Below are 18,014 nucleotides of genomic sequence, written 5' to 3' on the forward strand. Positions count from 1 at the left end.
TAGCGAAAAGAAGAAACGACTGGCGCGCTGTTGTTAACTCGGCTATAATCGCGTAAGCGGTGTCTACGCCAATCAAGAAGAAGATGTGTGCGAGTTGCAGGAATATGAAATTATCGTATACACCCGAACTTAGCCTTCCTAACTTTTTTAATGTAAAGTTTCAACAGCAGTGACTCCTTAGCCCTTCCTCGTATGTTCCTTATTTAAGTTAACATTATATTATATTAAATTTCAAAACTCTATAAAAATACATATGTATGTATATTTATTATTTAAAATTTCAGAACACGAAGAGAAGCAAAATCGGTTTCGAGCACTTCGAAATCGGCAGGATCTCTTTCAGGAAGAAGGAGTTTTAAATCTAATATTAGAAGCTATTGATAAAATTAATGTAATCACTTCACAAGGATTTTTGGCCAGTTTTTTGGCGGGTGATGAGACTGGTCAAAGTTGGGACCTAATATCGACATACCTTTATCAACTATTGGCAGCAATAATTAAAGGAAATCATACTAATTGTGCGCAATTTGCCAACAGTAACCGCCTAAATTGGCTATTTTCACGATTAGGCTCACAAGCATCTAGTGAAGGATCCGGCATGTTGGATGTGTTGCACTGTGTTCTTATTGACTCTCCAGAAGCACTGAACATGATGCGCGATGAACATATTAAAGTAATAATTTCCTTACTTGAAAAACATGGGCGAGATCCCAAAGTACTTGACGTGCTATGTTCACTGTGCGTAGGCAATGGAGTGGCGGTTAGATCATCCCAAAATAATATATGCGATTTTCTGTTGCCTGGAAAAAATTTATTATTGCAAACGCAGCTTGTGGATCACGTAGCCAGGTGATTTTTCTTAACTTTTTATTCGTATTCAGACTAACTAATATCTGAATAAATCCATTTTCCACTTTTTTAGCATACGTCCGAATATATTTGTTGGTCAAGTAGATGGATCTGCGATGTACCAAAAGTGGTACTTCGAAGTTACTATGGATCATATTGAGCAAACTACTCACATGATTCCGCATTTGAGAATAGGATGGGCTAATACTTCTGGCTATGTTCCTTACCCAGGTGGTGGTAAAAAGTGGGGAGGAAACGGCGTAGGAGATGATCTTTATTCCTTCGGTTTTGACGGCGCCCATTTATGGACGGGTGGTCGTCGAACTTTGGTTGTTAATGACTTACCACATGAACCATATATTCGAAAAGGAGATGTTATTGGCGTTACTATAGATCTTTCAATACCTATTATTACATTTTCTTTTAATGGAAGCAAGGTTCGTGGTTGCTTCAAGGAGTTTAATTTGGATGGTATGTTCTTCCCTGTAATGAGTTGTTCTTCAAAGTTGAGGTTAGTCCTAACAAAAGTCACATATTATACCCATGTCAATACCCATATTTTCCATTCAATAACAAGTAATACATATAGTATATGCACAAACTTTTCTATTTTATACTGACTTTTAGTTGCCGCTTTCTTTTTGGTGGAGACCACGGCCGTTTAAAATATACCCCACCTCTGGGATTCTCCCCATTAGTTCAGTGTTTGATGCCACATCAAAATCTAAGTTTGGATCCATGTTTTTACTTTGGAAACTTAAATAAAAATGTTTTAGCCGGACCGTGGCTAATCGAAGATGACACTGCATTTGTACCTAACCCTGTTGACACTTCTGGTGTCGCACTTCCTTCCTCTGTGGATCATATAAAGGAAAAACTAGCAGAAAACATCCATGAAATGTGGGCACTGAACAAAATAGAAGCAGGCTGGTCTTGGGGAGAGCACAGAGATGACTACCAACGAATACATCCATGTCTTACTCATTTTGAGAAACTACCTTTACCAGAGCGTCGCTACGATAGTCAATTGGCGGTGCAAACACTTAAGTAAGAAGTACTTATGTATGTATATATATATATAAGTTAGTAAATATTAAACTAAACTTAGCTAACGAATGTTGAATTGTGAAAAAAATTAAAAATTATAACCCAATTTAGCAGCACCGATAGTGGTAAAATAAAAAATATTTTATTATAAATATCGTCTTATCCCCCATGGTAGCGAAACAAAGAAACAAGTTTCAGATGTTTGTCAATCCAGCCGTCTATCTGGCATCCGATTAATGAGTAAAAATTTGAATATCTGCTGACGCAATATTGTATACTGTCAGATAACGTCTCTTAAAATCTATTACATCTTGATATAAGCGTTCTCTTTGTTTTTCCTCATAACCTCAAATGCTCAAATGCTCTCTAAATTTATCTAAATGAGAATGCAACATGCTAACTACTACTTCAAATATGAATCCGGCTTTTATTTTTGCCACTGAAAGCTTTGGAAAAATATTTTGCAAATATTTGAAAGATGATTTCTTGGTTCCCTCCAAATTATCGGCATTGGTACAGCCAAATTTTTGTCTTGATTTTTAACAGGTAGATTAATAGAGAGAAATAAATAATCTTAAAATTTTTACTTAAATCATACTTTTTAAATCGTTAATTCTCTGTAATGTGCAAACAAATGCTATCGTTTTCAACGAGCCATGGAAACGACACTATATCCCGTGCTATTCCTTCTCTTTTGATGGCAACTTCCAGCTAAAATCAAAAATGGTCAAATCGCTATAATTGCTTCAAAACCAAATATTTTCGGTTTGTAATTGTCAGATCATATATAATTAGAATATATGTATTAAGTAAGCAACAAACAATATTTTTTGATGACCTGCCTTATCTTTACACCATAAGTAGTAGTTAGTCTTCCTAATTAATGTGTTGTGGTGGTAAAAATGGATAAGACCGATTTTGTATCCCCTGAACTTTGTAATACCGTATATCTTCGCAAAATTAAGGTAAAATGTAGTAATAAAACTAATAACAATTTTGTGGAACAAAATTATGTCTTCGCCCTTTAGTATTAAATATTTCATGATATTCGGTAGCTTCTAAAATTATCCTTTCAAACTTCTTTAATATTGAAACGTGTACTCATAAAGTTATTTGAAAAGTATTCAAGCAACAACAAAAACGACTAAGACCCATGTAAATAGAATGATTGTTGACTGCATGAATGTTGAATTGATTAGTATAATAATTAATTTATATCATGCTTCCCTAGAACTTTTGTTTCATAATTTCTTCTTTCATAGGACCATAATAGCTCTTGGATATTATATTACTATGGACAAGCCGCCTGCCCGTATTCGTCCCATCCGATTACCAAATGAAATCTTTATGCAGGCTAATGGCTACAAACCTGCTCCCTTAGATCTCAGTGCAGTCACACTTTCTCCAAAATTAGAGGAATTAGTAGACCAGTTGGCTGAAAATACACATAATTTATGGGCTCGTGAGCGAATCCAACAAGGTTGGACTTATGGACTCAATGAAAACTCCGAAAACCACCGCAGCCCACACTTGGTGCCTTATTCGAAAGTGGATGAAGCAATTAAAAAAGCAAATCGTGATACCGCTTCTGAAACAGTACGTACTCTCTTGGTGTATGGATATATATTAGATCCACCAACAGGTGAAGGCAATGAGGGATTACTAGCTGAAGCGCAACGATTAAAATTTGCTGCTTTTCGCACTTATCGCGTCGAAAAGAATTATGCCGTCACATCTGGAAAATGGTACTTCGAGTTTGAGGTTCTTACAGCGGGTCCAATGCGTGTAGGATGGGCTAGAGCAGACTGTCACCCAGGGACCATGTTGGGCAGCGACGACTCCAGTTGGGCTTTTGACGGGCATAACGTGAGTTTTAGTGAGAAAATTTCATTCTTCAAGTGGATCAACTGAAATTATATACACATATGTATATTTATGAATATTAACGAGCATATATAGTATATCAGGGATGTATACAAAATTGCATAAAGACGTCAGTCAATCTTAACTTTTATTAAATAAAAATTAATTGAGCTTTGTGTACATTTGTATATATGCATTATTAGTTATGTAATATACATGTTTTATGAAATATAAAACTTGGGACAATATGTTTTTATATTTAACAAAATTTAATAATAGTTTAAACGACTTGACTGACTCAAAATTTATTGACCATTTTCAATTCTTGTAAAGTAAATATGCTCGTAAAACTACCTTTGCAGAATTTTTAATTTAATATTCACTTGGCCATATATTGCACTGGTATGACAGTTTCATTTACTTTGACATTAACTTACCTATTGAATTAGTTTTACATATTTTGGAAACCTCAATTCAATACAATTTTAAATGTAAATCGCTTTTCAAAGAGTCGTACCACCGCCATGATCTCAACTTTTTTTGTGTTGAATCTTTTTTGGCAATAAATAAGTAATTCTTAAAGATTATTTGAATTTGTTTATATATGAAGTGCTTGTGCGCCGACGAGTGGCCTTCCCCAATGTAATATAAAAAAAAAAAAAATAAATAAAATAAATTATAAAGAGAGGAAGTATAACAGTTTTGGAAACTTTCACCGGTATCTGTGTATTTGTATAATATTTAGTAGTTCTAAAAAAATGTGTTAAAAAATCTGTCAGGGTATGTAAAATACATATATCTATTACTTTTATATTCATTATGCTATTATTATATATATATGCATGTATCATAAACATATATATGTGTGTATACATATTTATGTATGCACGCATGTAAAAACTTATAGGTGACAAAGATGCACGGCGGATCAGTGGAACACTTTGGTGTTCGGTATGAGGAAGGTGACGTTATTGGTTGTTTTATCGATGCCTTGGAGAGAACCATCAGTAAGGATTTTAAACAAGTTGCCAATAAATTCAGATTAAGCGTTTTTCATTCCGCTGTTTTGTTCATTAATTACAACTACCATACAATATATTCAAATGAGCGGTATACTATACAATCTTTAGAGCGAATACTTTGCTCGTATAAAGCTTCAATTCAAATTAGTTGAACGAACGTCCAAATATATCATTAGTTTATTAATATTATTTTTTACCTAATACGCTTTTATTCTACTAATTTATATAAGTATTTCTATTAACTTTAACTTAATTAGGAAGAAAAAATTGCTGGTGGCACCTGTGAATCTTTTGGTAAACAATGCGGGCATGGCGATATTGTCGGCGTGTTCTTAGATCTCGCCGACCACACAATCAGTAAGAAACTAAATTTTTTGTGTCCATGACCTTGCTTTTGATATCTACTAAACATCATTCTACCCAATTGATCAGATGAATAAATCCTAATATTCATACCTTTGCCTACACAAAAGCTGTTTTATGAAGTAATAACTTGTTTCTGGAAAATGCATTCTACTCCTTACTACTTAGCAATAAGCAGAACCATTTGACACTGTTTTATCAGTATACAAATGTTATATTGTAGAATTGCAAGTAATATAATCAAATACTAGGTAAGGGCATTACTATGTAAATAAATAAAAGAAGTTTATACTAAAAAAAATACATATTGGAAAGTAAAACTGATGAGTGTTCTGAGTAAAAGTTAACAAAGTTTTATGCGATTGTTAATATGCTAAAAAGTAGTAATGCTTTTAGCACAACAATATTTGCCCCATAAAGTATGTATATACATATATATATAAAATGCATGAAGCTCCAACCTTAATCAATATTTTTCAATGCACATGTTATAAAACTATTGTGTTTTGAAAAAGGAATTTTTTATCGTGCGTATTTAGGGTTTCCAGCTTCTCATAATTTAAGTACGGTGTTTTTTGAAAGTTACAAATATAGTACATACCATTTTTCGAATCATAGATCGAATCATAATACTTGAGTTAAAAGTATGAATATATGCTATGTATATATTTGAAATTTAAAATTATACATGAATGAAATGCTTACAAGTTTAACGTGAAAATTGTTATATAAGACTCATCCGAAAGATGAATTGCCAGAAAAGAAAATATACGTATTTATTTTTACCGCTCAGGTGTTGACAATTCTTCTTCTTCTAAATTTGCGTAGCCACCGCTTACGCGATTATAGCCGAGTTAACAGAAGCACGCCAGTCGTTTCTTCTTTTCGCTACGTGGCGCCAATTGGATATTCCAAGCGTAGCCAGGTTCTTCTCCACCTGCTCCTTCTGACGGAGTGGAGCTCTTCCTCTTATTCTGCTTCCCCCGGCGGATACTGTGTCGAATACTTTCAGAGCTGGAGTGTTTTCGTTCATTCGGGCAACATGACCTAGCCAGCGTAGCCGCTGTCCTTTAATTCGCTGAACTATCTCAATGATTTCGTCGAACCATATTTTACAAAGACGCTGATGCATGCTCCTTATTAGTTCGTCGCCGCCGTGTTTGAATAGCTCGGCCGGTAATTTGTTTGTTGTTCTTTAGACGGGTAATTGCAAAAATTCTACTATAGGTAATAGTTTAAATGTACCTTTTGGTTCAGATACACATTAATTTCTTCACCTTGAGTTGAGTACCGTTAGTTCAATACTACGTTGCCATTGCATTATATTATCAGCACAGTTTATCATTTGTCACATGCAAGCGATCACAACTAATTCCGGTACGTGTACTATCGGAATATAATATTGATAGCAATTACGAGAAAAATCATCAATTTTTAGAAGTTACCTATAACTTCAAAATTATGATAACACTCACCCTACCGTAGTTACTTAATATACTAGTAGACCACCTTTATCTTTGGCTACCCTGGTATTAAAATGAAAAGCATCGTATTGTAGAGGGGTGTCATATCAATGGTCCAAATATATGTATGTTTGTTGAATAACGTAAATACAACATAAGGACTACCTTACCTTAAAGAATTGACTTTCAATTCATAATCTTTAGTTATTCACTCGTCATAGAAGTAATTGAAAGTATAGACGTGCTCGTATTATATTCTACCCCAAAGAGAAAAATCGAAAAATCTTTAAAACGTGAGATTTCTTTTTGTGCAAGAATTATCACTTACATCTTTGATTTAAAAGCAATCAATTATAGAAACTAAAAACACAAAGACTAAAATAGAAAGTAAAAAGAAGTTAGATAACAATTATATTAAAGTTCTACTTTAGAGGAATAAAAATTAAACAATGTGTAATGCAGCGCACTTTATATTTATGTCAAATTTTGAAAATTTGATTATAATTTTCATGAATTGAAGCTAAATATTTACAGTTACACTAAACTATCTTCACAAAACCCTGTATTTATATACTTATAAGTATTTGACTACTAAACATACTAATTGAAGTTTTACCGCATGCTGCTTATAGGTAATTAGATGAACACAATAAATCGCTGTTTTTTGAAATGAAATATTCGTATTAATAATAAGATAATTGTATACTACCAACTGAACTATGCACCATCGAAAAAATTGTACACTGTTTACAAATTTGTTGTATGAAATTAAAGAGTACTTTAAGTGGAGGAAATTGAAACTCTCTATCAACTACATACTTTTTTGTCAAAAAAATTGGCACATTCACCTTTTATTATCTTCTCTAAAGAACATTTACAATACAAGGGTATCTTCTTATCCCTATATGTTTTAGGTGAGTTGAATTAACGAAGCTCGTGCTCGACTGGTTCTAAACATGTACAACAAACCGCTCATGCATTTGACCAACTAACTTTCGTAAATATACTCGTATTAATAACAAAATTGTTTTATTTTTCTCTTTTAATATTAATTATTGTGGATCGCAATATTACTTTGCGTTTGTATGCAGTAAAAATGTTTTGCATTTTAATCTTTGCAATTATTAATATCAATAATTTTAATAGGATTAATAATGCGCATAAATGTCGTACGCAGGTTTTTCACTTAACGGAGAACTTCTTATGGACGCTTTAGGTGGTGAAACAACTTTTGCTGAGGTGTCTGCAGAAGGCGTAGGATTTGTACCTGCTTGCACTTTGGGTGTGGGACAAAAAGCACGTTTAATATATGGGCAAGATGTGGACTCGCTGAAGTTTTTTACTACATGTGGCCTACAGGAGGGCTATGAGCCATTTTGCGTGTATGTTCTAAGTTTATTTTAAATATTTTTCCATTTTGCACTTCAAGTTCAAATTAATTTAGTAATATGCGTCGCCCAGTAACTCATTGGTACACTAAGGATCAACCAATTTTCGAAAACACTGAAGAAATGCCTGACTGTCGAATAGATGTTACACGTATCCCAGGAGGAGCAGATACCCCACCACATTTGAAAATATCTCATAATACGTTTGAGACAATGGAAAAGGCTAATTGGGAATTTTTACGACTTTCTCTGCCTGTTACTTGCATGAGTCAATTTATAACTGAGTTAGAAAAGACTCGTCGATGGGAAGAAATTAAAATACGGCAGTATCAATTACAACGCGAAGCTCAAGATTTAGCTATTCAACAACAACAACAAGCTGCTGCTAACGTAGATCATATGTTGAAAGGTGGCTTCACCATGAGTGACATTAAAGGTCTTCATCAAAATTTTCATGACGCCGTGGAATCAGAAGAACAATTGGCACGCAGTCCCGCAAGACCACCTCGTCGCAGTTCCTTGACACGAAATATAACTTTCGAGTCAGACGTGACGACCGACATGCGAGGATCTACTGCGTTTGATATGGTAAACGGTATTAATGGATTGAATGGAACTGATGAAGGAATTGATGATAAAAAAAAACGTGGTAGAAGCCCTTTTAAATTTTTCTCCAAGAAATCGCGGGACCAAAGTAGAGATAAAACAGGTAGCACATTCCAAGAAACATCACTCGAACGTAGAAATACTGTTGCACATGGACGCAATGTTGTAAATGCTCAATTATCTACAAAAACACCAACTCTACGCTTGAATAATGTATGTAATTTCAGCTTTCAAATAAAACGGAAATTTTAATTTTAAACATACGTATATTGACATATTTACAGGCCGATATACCGATTTCTCCAATGCAACAAGGCCCTAAGCAGTTGACCTCTACTACTTTGGGGCAACCAACTATAGAATCATCTGGCAACGAATTATTTGACACTGAGTGTTTGAAGTTAATAAATGAATATTTTTACGGCGTTCGTATATTTCCTGGACAAGATCCAACACATGTCTATGTCGGTTGGGTTACAACACAATATCATCTTCACAGTAAGGAGTTTAACAAATCAAAAGTACGATGTGGTTCTGTTGTTATTGAAGACGAATATGAAGTTATTATAGATCGAATTGATAGACAGAGTTGCTACGTTGTAAGAGCTGATGAACTTTTTAATGAAGTAACGCAAGATTCTTCCGGAAAAGGCGCCTCTCAGGTAAGAATGTGAATTTTTGTATTATACCACATACATGTGTAAATATTAACAATACAAAAATGTAATGAAACACTACAACTGTAGGGAATGTTTATTGGATGTTTTGTGGACACCTCGACGGGTATTATTCGTTTCACTTGTGAGGGGAAAGAAACTGCTCACCGCTGGATGATGGAACCAGACACAAAGCTTTTTCCAGCAATATTTGTGGAAGCAACGAGTAAAGAAATTTTACAGATTGAATTGGGGCGAACATCTACAACTTTACCTCTTTCTGCTGCTGTTCTCCCTACAAGCGATAAGCATATTAATCCTCAGTCTCCTCCTCGCCTTAAGGTACAGTGTCTCCGGCCTCATCAATGGGCACGTGTTCCAAATACAGCTCTGCAAGTGCACGCTCTCAAACTTTCCGATATAAGAGGTTGGTCTATGTTATGCGAAGATCCAGTATCAATGCTTGCCCTTCACATACCCGAAGAAGATCGCTGCATTGACATTTTGGAGTTAATAGAGATGGACAAATTATTATCATTCCATGCTCATACCCTTACATTATATGCCGCGCTTTGTTACCAGTCCAACTATCGTGCTGCTCATGCTCTTTGTCAGCACGTTGACCAAAAACAGCTTCTGTACGCAATAAGGTCGGAATACATGAGCGGCCCTCTTCGACAAGGATTTTATGACCTATTAATTGCACTTCACTTGGAGTCACACGCCACTACAATGGAAGTATGTAAGAATGAATACATAACTCCGCTTGGCACTGAGCTAAAAGAATTATACAGCGATGATGAAATGTGCCACTCGTTGCGTTCACTTATAACAGAGTCGGTGCGCCCCCAAATGCGAATGACGGATATTACGTAAGTATTAACTTTTAACTTATTATTCATCAGATATCTTATGTAGAATATAAAACAAATAAAATTTTGAACTACCCATTTATGTGACATAATTCGACACGTTACTAGAAAATCTGTGAACATACAAAGACAATACAACCATAAGTAATTAGGGTTATTAAAGAAATAAGCTATTAATATTTATACAACAATTTGTCAATTAGCATTCCTATAGAACACTAAACGGCGCAAAGAAAATTTTATTAAGTTAATCGAAAATCCTTATCATAATTCATATCAAGTCTGGAAGGAATTTAATGCATCTGTAAACTTAACAAAATGTCTTAAAGTGTCTTAAAGTGAACAACTCTTAACCGGCACAAACAAAGTTTTATTAAGTTTTGGTATTCGGAAATTTAAAGTTAATTAAACATCCTTATACCCCACTTAGAACCTTACAAATGAAATTAACTCGAGTAAGCGCCTAATTAAAACACAAAACTAAAATCCTTATCGTAAAACTTAACCTTAAGTCTGAAAGGAACTTAATGCCTCTGAAAACTTTACTAAGTTTGTTAAAGTGAACAACAAAGTGGGCTCTGTATTGTTCCGAGTATGTATCGAAATATAATATATTATTTTATTGAAGTATGAAATAATATTATATATGAAATTCAAATATGAATATATACCTATATAATAATTGTTAATCGAAAGCTTTCTTTTCCTTAAAATGTGCATCAAAGACTCCCAAACTATTTATTTGTGTATACATATAATGCGTTCAGAAAATAACGTTTTCGGTTCCCAAAGATTAAAGAGCTTTTATTGAAAATAAATCATTGTTTTGGTATATGTAGCTTACGTCAGATCAACATTTTCTCCAATCTCCCATTGTCTATTATAGTCTGACATCTTTGATGACAACTTGCAACTAATATTTCCAAGCATTTCACAGAAAACGACCTCCAGGTAACGGACTATAACTAAAAATCTGCGCTAATTTTAATAGTCTGCTATTTTGTTATTTTTATTTTTCAAATGCAAATATTACGCAATTAGCGAACTGATTGTATCATCTTTTTGACGTGAAATTTGTAACAACTTACGAATTCAATTCAATTAGTGCTTAAAATGTTTTCTAAGCAGCAACATCTCCGCGACCGCGTTGTACATCTTTATAAAAAAAACAGAAACCGTTGGCATTCTGCATTTTTTGGTGGAAGAGTATCCAGATTAAGTACTCTAAAAATAGAAAAGGAACCGGGTTTTGGAAGAAAGCCGACTATTATGACGCCCCAAAATATTCGGAATGTGAAGACAGCGTTCAGCAATAAGGATTGCATAAGTCAAAACGAAGGTGAACAAAAATTCACATGTTCACAGCCAGATATCTGCAAAACATTAAATAGCCATAACATTATAGCCAGAAAAAAGCAGCGGTACACCGAAGAGCAGATAAGTCAAGTAAAATCACAATGTTGGTGGATGTGCAAGAAATTGAGTGAAAAATCATCTATTTTGGATGACGAGAACTACTTTTCACTCAATTGGACGTAAACGCCGGGCAACGATGTTCTTTACACATACGATATGTCTATAACGCCTGTCGAGATAAAATAAAAATTAAAAAAAAATTGAGTCCAAAGTTATGCTCTACATAATAGTTTCTCAAAAGGGTATTTTTGAGCTATTCTTTAGACCAAATGTTCTGATAATAAAACATGAGACGTACATCAATTAATGTTTGAACAAAATATTGGTTTTTCTCATACATAAACATGCATTATGCAAATGAGATATTGGAGTTATTGGTCAACAAAAACACCTACTTTGTGCCGAAAGAAAAGAACCCGACAAACTTAACATAATGACGACCGATTGGGGATTTTTTTTTTTTTTTTTTGTTTTGGAGAAGTCAAAGCTTTAGTATATAAAAATGGTTGGAAGGCTCAAAATTTGAAGCAGCTGACCCCTTGCTCAAGTATCCTGACTAAACTAAGAAGGGTTGATGGCAATGGCCAATTTTCAAGTTCATTATTTTTGTCTTTTTTTAAATAATATAATTCGTACTATATGGAAAAGCTTAGCTTTCTGTTAATAGTATGTTTTAAATTACGCTGAAAAAAAAATTAGTGCAGATTTTTAGTTATAACCCATTATGTTCGATTAGCCGAGTGAAATCTTTTCTTGACGTTGAATGTATTTCTGATATTTTGGCTTTCGTTAGAGCCAAAAAATTTTCTATTGGATTATCATATGATGACTGTGATGGTCAGCCTAATGTAACAATATGGTTTTCCTATTTCCATTGAGTTAAGAGTTTGCTTCTATGTTCTTGTATCTTCCAGTATACAATCATAGTAATTTTTCCCGTAAATCTATTAATAACTTCAGGAAAACGTATAAAAGATATTATATATTATTCTAACAGTGCTCATGTTTCCAGTGAATCACCTCAAAATCCCAAATCCATGAGCAGAGAAGCATCCATAAACATGCACCGTTTGTGAATGCTTAACATTCCTTTGAATAAATGTTTGCACTTTTCTTAGCCAACCAAGTCTGACGAGGTTGGACAATACAAACGTTAACACATCTGTTAATATTACATTGCTCCAATCAAGTTCAATGCAGTCTCTCCCGTTTTGTATTTAAAGAGAAGATAAAGATAGACTGAGGATTCCTTCTTAAAAATGAGAAGAAGAGCTGTTACCTCTCTTTTTAACAAGTTATTTATTTAACGTATTGATTTACAATAATGCAAAATAATGGTTTTCATTTATAGAACTACTTTTAACATTATAATCATATTATATATGCATAGTATATTTGAAGTTTTATTACAAAATCCCAAGATTTCTCTATATTGTTCTTTCCCTTCTTTCATGGGCATACGCATCACGCACTTTTGCACTTGCATACAATAAAATACATATTTATATACTTATGTATATATTATATATACATTTATTTATGTATGTCAATACGAGCATCGTTCCTGTTTTTATATGTTATATATGCAATATACAATCACATCCACATTCGCACAAATTGGTTATGAAGACCCCCTGTATATAGCCATACATCTAGTTTACCAAGTGTTTCCAGTGAACCAATACCCAACATCGATCAACTGTACTCTCCGAAATTTCCACTTGAAGTAGTAAGAGAGTTTGTAATGGAGGCATTGAAAGAAGCAGTTGAAGTCAATCAAGTTCACAACCGTGATCCAATTGGTTGGACTAATGAGAATTTATTCTTGTAAGTAGGGAGCAATTCACATCAATATATGTATGTCATTATTTTGATAAACCGATTGATTATTTTTTTAAGACCACTTCTTAAGCTTACTGATCGATTATTATTAGTTGGCGTTCTTACGGATGTGGATGTACAAAAACTACTCATTATGATTGATCCTGAAACATGGGATATCACATTCGAAAAAGGTTTGAGAAACTTGTAACTGTTTTTATATTTAAATAACACCCCTATTTTACAGACGGCAAAGATGAACATCGGAAAGGCCTATTGACGATGAAAATGGCCGAAGGAGCTAAGCTTCAAATGTGTTACCTCCTTCACCACCTTTATGACATACAACTGCGGCATAGGGTTGAAAGTATCATATCATTTTCTCATGATTTTGTTGGTGATTTGCAAGGCGATCAGCTTCGGCGATACATTGAAATAAAGCAGTCGGATCTTCCAAGTGCTGTGGCTGCCAAAAAAACTAAAGAGTTTCGTTGTCCCCCTAGAGAGCAGATGAATCAAATACTGTGCTTTAAAAATCTTGAGTCTGATGATCAAGAAAATTGTACATGTGGCTTAGATTTAAGAAGTAGATTGTATGATTTTCATGATAGCCTTATGAAAAAGGTATCTCTTAATGCTCTGCAAGAACCCGATGAAGTGGATTGTAATGCAATTGAAGAAGTGAAAACGGGACCAATTACAAAAATTTATAATTTCATAAATGCTGTTAAAGAACTAGAAGAAGGACCTAAAGAAATTGAGGAACCGGAGAAGAAAACTCCAGAAGAAGTTTTTCGAAAAGTATTAATAAAAACTATTGTCAGTTGGGCTGAAGAATCGCAAATAGAAAACCCGAAGCTTGTACGTGAAATGTTCAGTTTATTAGTTCGCCAATATGATACTGTGGGTGAATTGGTTCGAGCTCTGGGTAAAACCTACGTTATTAATAACAGAGCTAGAGAGGACGTAGCTGAAATGTGGGTTGGCTTAAGTCAAATTCGCGCTTTACTTCCGGTACAAATGAGTCAAGAAGAGGAGGAGCTTATGAGAAAACGTCTTTGGAAATTGGTCAATAACGCTACATTCTTCCAACACCCTGATCTTATACGAATACTTAGAATTCATGAGAACGTAATGGCAGTTATGATGAATACATTAGGAAGACGGGCGCAAGCACAAAGTGATGCTCCCCCCCAAACGGAAGGGGTAGAAGGCGCACCCCCAAAAGAAAAAGACACATCTCATGAAATGGTGGTTGGATGCTGCCGCTTCCTTTGTTACTTTTGTCGTACAGGTCGTCAAAATCAGAAAGCCATGTTTGACCATTTTGACTTCTTATTAGACAACGCAAATATCCTACTGGCAAGGCCCAGCTTACGTGGTTCAACCCCATTAGATGTAGCATATTCAAGCTTGATGGAAAATACAGAATTGGCTCTAGCACTAAGAGAACATTATTTAGAAAAAATTGCTGTTTATTTGTCGCGATGCGGACTGCAAAGCAATTCAGAATTAGTTGAAAAAGGCTATCCAGATTTGGGATGGGATCCAGTGGAAGGAGAACGTTACTTAGATTTCCTAAGATATTGTGTATGGGTAAACGGGGAAAGCGTCGAAGAGAACGCAAACCTTGTCATTCGTCTTCTTATCCGCCGTCCAGAATGTTTAGGACCGGCTCTAAGAGGAGAAGGGGAAGGCTTATTCCGAGCAATAGTGGAAGCTAACCGCATGTCGGAGCGTATTTCTGATAGATGTAACATGCAAAATGAGGCCGAAGGAACAATTGCTGGTTTAAATTTCACACATCCATTGCCTGAGGGAGATGAAGATGAAGACTATATAGATACTGGTGCAGCGATTCTTAATTTTTATTGTACGCTTGTTGATCTTCTTGGAAGATGTGCTCCAGATGCCTCCGTCATTGAACAAGGAAAAAATGAATCGCTTAGAGCTAGAGCTATTTTGAGATCATTGGTCCCACTGGAAGATCTTCAAGGCGTTCTCAGTTTAAAATTCACATTGACACAAACACCACCAGGAGAAGAGAGACCAAAATCAGATATGCCGTCCGGACTTCTACCAAACAATAAACAAAGCATTGTTCTATTTTTAGAACGAGTATATGGTATAGAAACACAAGATTTATTCTACCGATTATTGGAAGATGCATTTTTACCTGATTTACGAACAGCCACTATTCTTGATAAAAGTGATGGTTCGGAAAGTGACATGGCCCTTTCGATGAATCGTTACATTGGTAATTCAATACTACCATTACTTATAAAACATTCGAAATTTTACAATGAGGCCGAAAATTATGCTAGTCTTTTGGATGCAACATTGCACACTGTGTATCGACTATCAAAGAATCGCATGCTAACAAAGGGCCAGAGAGAAGCTGTATCTGATTTCTTGGTGGCACTTACATCCCAGATGCAACCTGCCATGTTACTGAAACTATTGCGCAAGTTGACTGTGGATGTATCCAAATTATCTGAATATACTACCGTGGCTTTAAGAGTACGTTGTCCTTTAATAGATATTATATGTTACCAATTTTTGCAAAAAGCTAGGCACAGTTCTGGACTTGAATAGAAACTACTGAATTTAGTATAGTGAATGAATTTTTTACCCACGATTTAAACTAAATATATTCAATGAATTTAAATTTTATAAGAATTCACTGAAAAAGCTATAAGTGCCCAACTATTTGCAAAATGCAAGGAACACTTTAAAACAACAACTGTATTTTACTCCAAATAATACTTTTAGCTACTCACTCTTCACTTCGATCGTTGTGCAAAATATTACGGTTCATCTCAAGGTCAAGGGTCATATGGGGCATCGTCTGATGAAGAAAAACGATTGACGATGCTTCTATTTTCTAATATTTTTGATTCTCTTAGTAATATGGATTATGACCCGGAGTTATTTGGAAAAGCATTACCTTGTTTAATTGCTATTGGATGTGCATTGCCGCCTGATTACAGTTTATCGAAAAATACTGATGAAGACTATTATGGTCGACAATCGGGAGCTCCGGATCAGCCACAATATGATCCCCAACCTATTGATACAGAAAAAGTACAATTAAACAATGATCTCGAAGCACTGGTTCAGAAATTTAGTGAACATTACCATGATGCCTGGGCAAGTCGACGTTTAGAAAGTGGATGGTCCTATGGCGAGATACGTTCCGATAATGATCGAAAACATCCTCGCCTGAAGCCTTACAGCATGTTAAGTGATTACGTATGTACATTTTTATACTAACTAATATGCATACATTTCGTAAGTCAAAGCTAGACTTTATTACTATCTTTTGTTTTTTCATTTTAATTTCTAAAAAATGTTTGTCATTTCGAGAAACTCCAAACCATAGAAAAAAACATTCACAAAAATAAATTTATTGAATAAAATTATACATATGTTCTAACAGTTTGTACTTAATAAAATAACTTTCCTATTTAAGTTTTCATATGAATATTATTAAATTCAATGTCAATATTTTTCCAAAATCACTTAACAGTTATTAATTTTATATTTAAATCTTCATAAATTATAAATTTTCAATATACTGTCCTATTTTTATTAAACTCTGAATAGGAACAGAACTTTATATAAAGTTTACTACGAATTTTATGTAACTCGGAAGGAAACATCGGATACCTTATAAAATATATATAAATGATCAGCATGATGAACGTATACACGCGCACTAGTCTCTTAATTTTTGAGATATTGATCTGAAATTTTGCACACGTCATTTTCCACCTCGGCGCTGCACATTTAATGGAACCGCCGAAACCAAACCACTTTGCCATATAGTAGCCACTTTTTTTTGACGATATATACTCGAACTTTGACATCAATTGTTATCTAATGCAACAGCTAATAGCTGTTATACAAACTAACTGATCAAGTTCAAGCCCTTGTATGAAAACTTGTTAATTGAGATTATAAAAGTTTACAGTAATTTTGCAACTGTTAAAGACTATATCTTTCTAATTTTGGATTGCTAAAACCGAAAATGATAGTAAAAATTTCGTAAGATGTAGGATAAAATGATGACAAAATAGCTGTACGTGATGGAAAAATCAAACTCAAGTTCGTAATCAGGACACCTCAAATACCCCAAAGACCTCTAGCCATCAGTCACAAATTTTCGTTGAGATTTGTTGAGTACTTTTATTGTGCAATGTATCTTCTTATATATTGTTCAGATCAGACCACTGTTGTATATTGGTGCCATTCAAACTTGTCGATCAAAATCAATTCAAAGAGTTTTTGCTATTTAAAAAGCACCTATGATGGGCAATATAGCTGCGGTGCCGCCGAAGTTAACGTTTTTTCTTATTTTTTTATTTATACTTCTATATTAAAAGGAACGTGAACGTTATCGAGATCCCGTGAGAGAATGTCTGAAAGCCCTAGTTTCTATTGGTTGGCGTATTGAACAGTCAGATATTGATGTTCCTCTCAATCATCGTGGATCAACTCGTCGTCAATCCAAACCGCAAATCGTATGTATATTTCCTTTTACATAACTTTAAACTGTCCTTACTTACTTATCACTTAACAATGACATACTCTTTCATACAAATTTCTTACAATTGGTACGAAACTCCACCCAAATTCAACAACTCCT

General features: G+C 34.4%; 1 protein-coding gene across 11 annotated transcripts in view; it reads left to right on the plus strand.

Annotated features, from left to right (window-relative positions):
- The window catches only part of LOC108976445 (ryanodine receptor), a gene marked incomplete at its 5' end in the record, with an annotated part of 43,795 nt that overhangs the window by 10,676 nt on the left and 15,105 nt on the right, over positions 1–18,014 (plus strand). For 3 of the 11 annotated variants that reach the window (XM_018945552.1, XM_018945554.1, XM_018945555.1), the window contains 14 exon segments: positions 285–849; positions 923–1,360; positions 1,477–1,896; positions 3,159–3,762; positions 4,667–4,766; positions 7,785–7,989; positions 8,052–8,814; positions 8,886–9,263; positions 9,348–10,129; positions 13,175–13,372; positions 13,445–13,560; positions 13,614–15,886; positions 16,139–16,618; positions 17,752–17,889. In XM_018945552.1, coding sequence (XP_018801097.1) covers positions 285–849; positions 923–1,360; positions 1,477–1,896; positions 3,159–3,762; positions 4,667–4,766; positions 7,785–7,989; positions 8,052–8,814; positions 8,886–9,263; positions 9,348–10,129; positions 13,175–13,372; positions 13,445–13,560; positions 13,614–15,886; positions 16,139–16,618; positions 17,752–17,889 — 7,460 coding nt within the window. 11 annotated transcript variants of the gene reach the window in all.

This window comes from Bactrocera latifrons, unplaced genomic scaffold (assembly GCF_001853355.1).
Source record: "Bactrocera latifrons isolate USDA-ARS-PBARC rearing strain unplaced genomic scaffold, ASM185335v1 scaffold_764, whole genome shotgun sequence".
NCBI classification, from domain to species: domain Eukaryota; kingdom Metazoa; phylum Arthropoda; class Insecta; order Diptera; family Tephritidae; genus Bactrocera; species Bactrocera latifrons.